This window comes from Oculina patagonica, chromosome 13 (assembly GCF_052425735.1).
Source record: "Oculina patagonica isolate OP01 chromosome 13, crgOcupat, whole genome shotgun sequence".
Lineage (NCBI taxonomy): Eukaryota > Metazoa > Cnidaria > Anthozoa > Scleractinia > Oculinidae > Oculina > Oculina patagonica.
The window spans coordinates 6,013,972-6,021,518 of record NC_135770.1 but is presented as its reverse complement, the minus strand read 5'-3'; the positions used below and the strand labels follow the sequence as shown (position 1 = coordinate 6,021,518).

The 7,547-nt window shown below is 37.9% G+C and overlaps 1 protein-coding gene across 1 annotated transcript; it reads left to right on the top strand.

The window, feature by feature from the left end:
* The first annotated feature begins 835 nt into the window (after positions 1 to 835).
* LOC144635084 (uncharacterized) lies at positions 836 to 1,486 on the top strand. The gene has a single exon (XM_078494164.1). The coding sequence runs from the start codon at positions 955 to 957 to the stop codon at positions 1,468 to 1,470; it is 516 nt and encodes a 171-aa protein (XP_078350290.1). The 5' UTR covers positions 836 to 954; the 3' UTR covers positions 1,471 to 1,486.
* Positions 1,487 to 7,547: the final 6,061 nt, after the last annotated feature.

The window sequence follows — 7,547 nt, the reverse complement described above, 5'->3', positions numbered from 1 at the left end:
CAACGTGGGAAATATTGTACACAACGTGACAAATACTGTGAACAAACGCGGCGTGAGATGAACGTAGAACTATATTCACAGTAAGACCAAAACTGAAACTTGTGCAATATCGTAGTGGTCAGTTTACAAGCTCAGCAAAAACGCATGATAAATAACTCGTTTTTTCCCTTTTCTTTTTTTCATGTACAAAATTGCCTTCAGAATAAATAATAGTGTATTAAGGCACAGGATTTTTAAATTTGACAAAAGATTAAGACAGAAAAAGAAAATGTAACTAACTGAATTTCAAAATTTTATGACTTTTTTCTAAAACCTTTACGGGAATTTTCCCAGTGTTATACAATATTTTGGCGACCTTCCGAGCCGCAATTTTTTAATTATTATTTCTCAAAGCCTGGGAAAGGGCGTTGTTGGCCGAAAAGTCGTAAAAAAATATTGCTTGACTTCGGAAAATTTCATAAAAAGGATCAAAGTAAACTTTGAAAATTTAAGAAGCGACATCCGTAACGGGATCCTTTGAATCATTAAAACTTGCCGTGCGCGCTGAAGACTCGGCACGAAATGCTAGCAGATAAGGCCAGTTTGGCCCTCAAATAAAAGATAAGAGAATTAATTTAATATACATTAACTGGATTCGTGTTACGCAAGATAAGCGAACTGAAACATAGCTTCCACTCGTGCGGTTAACATCTCGTGACATCGCACGTTCGCGTATTGCCAATTTGATGACGTAACATCACCTAGCATGTCTTTGATAGATACGTGACGTCTGTAATTGATTCTTTTGTTAAGAGCACTTGTGCGACCTCTGATCTGAAAGGCATAAAACGCCTCTTTCACGCACATTTCTCCCAGAAGAACACAACAGCTGAGGTGTGAATTACTTGTGAAGATCATAACGCGGTACAAAGAGAAATTCAACTAGTGTTTTAACGGAGCAACGGTTGCGCCATCATGCAAGATTTAGCAACGACAGGTTCGCCTGAAGGATCGCCAGCGCAAAAGAAGCGAAAAAGAATTAGTCGCCGAGTTCCAATAGATATGGTGCTACAACTTCAAATCGCGGCGGTCAATCAACCAAGGGATAGAGAAGCGTTGAAAAAGCGGCTGAGAAAGCAAATCACATGTTGTGAAATTAATGAAATTACCACATCTGGACTCACAGCGCTTAACCAGTGCGTATTGGATGGAAATTTGGAGAGCGCAAAGATGATGGTTGAACTAGGAGCGAACGTTAACAAAAAGGACCGATTTGGCTGGACGGCGCTACATTACGCCGCCAGCGAAGGCTATGAAGAAATCTGCCGTTTTCTTTTACGATGCGGTGCAAATGTCAGAGCCGAGGACAAAGAGGGGAAATTTCCCGTTGAGGTGACCGACGATGAACTAATTCTTAGATTGTTGTTGAGAGCGACTTTGCTTTACAATTCGCCCCCTCTGGATCAAGAGTCATTAAAGCATAGTTGCTGATGTGTGCGGATATTTAGAGACGAAACAAATTTAGATGGAGCAATGGCAAGATTAACAAAGCGAGATGGAGTAAGGACAGAGTTACATGCCAGATTCTTCGAAAGAAATCGAGTTTGTGTGGCAGAGAACTTGCGCTTTAGCAGGTAACGCAAATATACTGTAAAAAAAACCAAGCCGCAAACAGTGCGTTTATTGCAGTTATGCTCCATTTGACAGTTTCCGTCAGAATTGAGACGAAAGACTTCTGCGAAGTATTCATTTTGAAGAACACATTAAGAGTTAGGGAATGTGTAAATATTGTTTTTATACTTGTGCGATAAGAGAGTCATTACATATGGAATCCAAATGTAACTTATCTACTCATGCCATCACGTCTTTCCGATTTCCGATGATAAAATTTACATTTATGAACGACAAATTTTCATTTAAGTTAATTAACACATAACTGTTGAAAACTTGGACAAACGCTAGACAATAAAATAACATTTATTAAAAACAGGATGTGTAGTTTTGCCTTAGATTTTACTCAAACCCCGGCCAAACTTGCGGACAACCAATTTCTGCCGCATAAGCGAAAAGTGTTGTTCCTATTTTACCATCTGTTTGTTATCGAGGAAACTCAGCCATCCATGTATGTATAAACAAGTAAAAGTAAGCGAAACCTTATCGCTTCGACTCCTCATGATCGGTTGAATTAAAAGTTCAAATGGTATCTTCTTTCGCTTTGTCTAAAAGAAAAAAAACTGTTATCTTAAGCATTAACAGTTGTTACAATGTGGTCTACAGTAGCAAAGATTCAAAACAGAATCTTACGTGCAGTGTTTTTGGAACTGTGAGAGAGTCTTTAAGCAGGAAGCTATAAAAGAAAAAAAATCCGCTGTTTCGTGCTTTTAAATGGGTTTATCAGCGCGATGTAGCAAAGCAAGCTGATTTCTCAACAGGGTTCCCCGCAGTGCGCGAATAAAACAGTGTTTATGTTTGAGTTTTCTTTGCGCAACAGTTTATTATCAACCTATTGCGCCAATGTAGTCCTTGAGCCATAACAAAGCGTCAATACAGACATACAGGCTCATTGTTGTCATATTAGAATGGAAAATTAATCTTGTTGGTGTGGGAGCAATTTAGTTCCTAACGCCTTTCTTTATTAAAGCCGATTTTCCCATTTCCTAATTCATTACGGTAATTGGTTTATGAAACTTTCAAACAGCCACACTGATCGAAAGCGATTTGTAGTAATCTCTGGTAAACGCAATAAAGAATAGTTTCGCTTAATTTACTATGTCATTTTTGTATTCAAATTAAAGCCATTTGGCTTTGACTCCGTGACGTATTTGCAAAATGGATCTATGAGGTCCAATATCCCGCCCACAGAGTCCATAAATGTTTTAATAAAGGGTACAATATCAAACAAAAACAGTCCACAGAAGCCGGGAATTTGTGGCGTGCCATCGAGGTCATTTGTGGGCAAAACTCACTCATCGCGACAATATACCGACAATTATATGTTTTTGGTGTTTTCAGTTCACATGTCTCGCTTGTTCCTGTGCATGGATTCCTTCCCAACAAACAAACAGCGCAAATATACTTAATAACAACTCCATGCACTTGAAATGATTCTCGTAAAAAAACTTTCGTGAACGCAAAGAATTAGTTAAGTAAGCCAATTAAATTGTCAACTATAGCAACTTGAAATACCATCGTGTTTTTGAGCTGTTCCAAGTCCTGGTGACACTCTCCGATATTGGAAGCGGTTTTCTTTCTTTTATTGGCAAGAAGAGATTCTATTTATGGATCAAGAAATATTTATACTTTTACCTTAAAGTACAAGAAAAAAAAAACAACAAACTTCACGTTTTTTTAGAGGGGCAGTTATATAAGCCATTGAATGCAAAAAGTTTACCGGTGTATGGCCGCATCGCACGTTAACCATTTCAATTGAAGTGCGAATGACAAAATACTGCTGGCGTTAAAAGGCGCCTCGCTTCAAACGCCTGTATGTTAAATAATTGGCATTTTTAACGTTCAAGGACACACAAGTGAAAGAAAAACACTGCATATTTTCATTCGTCGCTCTGTGCTCAAGGCGCATTAACGGATCTGAGATTTCCTGCCGGGAAACTACTGTACACTAAAACTCAAGTTGTGTGAACTCTATCACATGTATCTTCTGACACTGCCTTTCAAAACCCGGCACATCTCAAAAGTTTATCTTGCCTAACTGTGCGAAGCTGGCCGTATTTTTTGCGCCATGCACAATGCGTAGAAAAACCCGACACTGAATAAAGAAGGCTGAAGGAAGGAAGAGAAAAAATTGTCAGACGTCTTCTAAGCTTTCGGTAAACAAATATTTCAGACAGTCAAGTCTGAGATCCGTGAAAAGTAAACAAAATAAGACGGATGGAATTTTGGGAGAATAACATACAAGCAGAGGTTATCATCCTTAATTAAAACAGAATTACACCATGTTTGCTAAGTGAGCCGGTTCACTCAAAAACTGTCTGTCACCTATATTTGGAATGATCTCTAGAAGCTCGAAAACACTTAGGCCAAAGAAAACCCAACAACAATGGCTTGGTTTTGTGGAAAAATGCTGAACAAATGGCAGGAAGCAATTAGGATCGAAATTAGGAAGTGAGGATGTATACGATGTCGAGGATGTAAAACGATTTCAATATCAACAAACTTCAATGTTTTGGCCGGCGTCTGTTGCTCGAACATTGTAGTGACATTGTAGTGACCGGTAAAAAAGAATCATGCTATTCCTTTATTCCAAAAATGCGTTTTATTTACCTGTAAGAAACAGAAAACTTTGAGTTTTTCGTTTTCAGACTTCTAAGTCTGTGGCGAGTGTGTCCAGGGTTGCTAGATATTCTATCAGACATTCACGAGTTTTTTTTTCTATAACTCTTTGAAAACAAGTGCAAAACGCTCTTGAAAACCGTAAATTTCTGTGTCTATGGAAAGTACTGATCTACTAACAGTTAATGATTTTGAAAACCATCTTGCTTATTTCATAAATGTCGTTTAGACTTCACAAAGCTTTCATTCCATCACGAACTGTGAGCACACCCCATTTGAGCAAATGATTTATTTTCATTGAATAGGTCGCTACGTGCAACCGGTCGGTTTAAAAAAACGGGAAGTAAAAATAGCATAATAAACACGAGTGCGTCGGAATTGTTTGTCTTCGCATCTCTAACCACAGCATAATAAAAGTATCCTATATACAATATATACACTCCAAACACTCGATTGAGGGTCAATATTACTAAGAACGCTGGTGAAAGAAAGTGCATGTCCGGTCGCTTGAAGGTTTCCTTGGTAAGGAAGCGCTGGCTTTTCTATGCAATATTTTGAATGTTTATATCAAAAAAAGTCGTGTCAAATAGCATATGTTTAACTAACTCTGCGTTACTGAATGGAGAAATGTCTCGACTTCCAAACGAAAATATCAATGGCAGTCTTACAAGCAAAACAGGCGGATCCCACTGAAAAATACCTCTAGGTTTATTTGGAATATCATGTACGTTTGCATCCAACAATCGCGCAAAACAATCTAGCATGCGAGCAAAATACTCATCGATACAGTGGTCTTATCGTTGTGGTATTTTATTTGTACCACAATATCGACAATAGACAACTAAAAATAATGTAGAGCACTGATCTGATTTGGGAAGGAATTTTTGAACGGCTATGAATACAATATCATGACCCAACAGAGGCCCCAATAGAGCACGTTTTCGAGATTGGGAAAACACACAGCACATCCGGGAGTAAACGAGTTATTCCCGGATGTGCTCGTTTATTCCCGGATGTGCTATGTGTTAACCTGGTGTAAGGCTCTACTTCAATTCCACCGCAATGTCGAATAAGGTCTTTGTTGTAGGAGTTTCCGGCATGGCTAAAGATGGTGGCGATCGATCGAAGGCATAATGTGGGTGATAAAAAAAATGATGAGTACTTCCCAAGTTATGACCTCTGAATACATGTAAACAACTTATAAATTCTTTCATGAAATTCTTTCATGTACTCCCATTTTGAAAGACAAAATCTTGTAATGAAGTTTGAGGGGAAGTGTAGACAGGGCTTTCAGACAGTCGTGGTTAAGCTGGGTAGCCCTTTACCGATAGCCACGGCTAAACGCAGTCAGCCTTCCTCTAGTGGTAAAGTAAAGTTTAACTCGGACTTAATTCAAGTATTTGATCCGGGGAATTCAAAGGAAAGCCCTCACAACTTTTTATATCAAAAATGCTTAAAGTGTGTAAACTCTGGAGTCGCGCAAAACATTCTCCGTGACTCAATTAAACCTCAAGCCCTTTGCCGTGTATTTCTTATTGAATTAGTTCCGCGGCTTTTAAGGTATATTTAGACATGTAGATGATGAGTTTTTTAATCTTGTCACATAATTTCTTCCAATTACTTCTAAAGTCTCCTATTGTGAAAACTGTTTGAAGTTTGTGTCGTTAAAGTATTTTGAAAAAACTCGTGGCTCTTCATTTAAGCACCATAGAACTCGTTATTTTGTGTCCTAATATCAACGTGTTAAGTGTCTAGTTTTTGACGACCAATTAGCATACGGTATTCTTGTAGATGTTTAAGTAATTTAATGAGAATTTTAGGTCAAAATGATTTTTTAAAGGCTAGTTTGATTTCTATTTTCCTTTGTTTAAACTACGTCACGGACAACGCAACTTGAAAAAATTGGCAAGTTTTTCCATGTTTGTAGTTCGTAATCCGTCTTAATCTTCGTCAGTCGAAACCATCCTTGGTTGTTTTCGCGTTTTTACCTTATTAGATGAAATTTTCGCGACACGTTAATTTCGCGAATTTCGCGATTCCAAAAAAATCGCGAAATTAAAGTGACGCGAACAATAAGTGTCGCGAACATAACATAACGCGAAAATTAAGTGACTCACGTTATGTCAACAATCAAGAAAAAATAAGTTTAGTACCACTGAAGGAAGAAATTTTCAATGAAAATGGATGTTGTCGTCAATTGACTCAAGAACAATAACTTATGCACGTACAAGCATAACCTACTTCGAGACATTGTGAGAACTACACTGTTGTTGGGGTCGTTGTTGCTATTGCCGAGAATTAGTCTCGCCCCTGCGTTTTTGTTAATTTTGACGTTACCAAGGAAATGTAAATTGTCTTACCCAAAAGCGCGAAATTAAAGTGATTCAAAATGCAAAATTTTCGCAAAATCGCGAAATTTAAGTGTCGCGAAATATGCGCACACCAAAATCGCGAAATTAACGTGTCGCGAAAATTTCATGTAATAAGGTACTCCTTGGTTGTTTTTCTATATTACACAACTATTATTTTAAGGTTTTCTTCAATTTGGAAGTAATCAGAAAAGTTACTTAAAATAACGTGACACTGCTCCTATGAGGATTATGTCAATAAATCTAAAAAAAGATAATACAAATCCACCTAGTTTAAAATCATTTTGACTTGAAAATTCATCTAGATCTTAAACAACAACATATGAATATAAGACGCAAAATCCCTTTAAGATATATAAGCCCAATCGTTTTAATACGCCCACCAGAAAAGCCCAGTATGAACTGCTGAACAAAATTAAACCCACGACTTATCATTGGAATTGTGACTGTGTAATGTATATCGCCCCAAATCTTGAAGCCAACACGTACCGACCCCCACCTAAACAATTCCCACCAAGCACGGCAGAAAACTGGCTGCTAATCAAAAGTTCATGGTGTCCGAAGGTTATCGCTAACTTACAAAAAGGCAGCGCGATTGTCATCATCAAAAACATTTCAAACTTGAAATGACTAAATATCTGGGAATAACCGCGACAAATTGACGCCACTCGAACACGCGATAGCACTTGTTATGTCGCACGTATTTGTTCGTGATAAGAGTATTCGACATGGGTCAGCGAAACTTGACGAGGCATGCAGAGCCGGGTTTTATTACGAAAACATGTCCCACTAATTATGATTAATGACCAAATAATTATAATTGGAGAGCAGTGACAATTTTTGAGTGTAACATGGCGTATCGTTGTGATAACGATGTTAATAGCATCAACTTTCTCGAAAAAGCTTCTA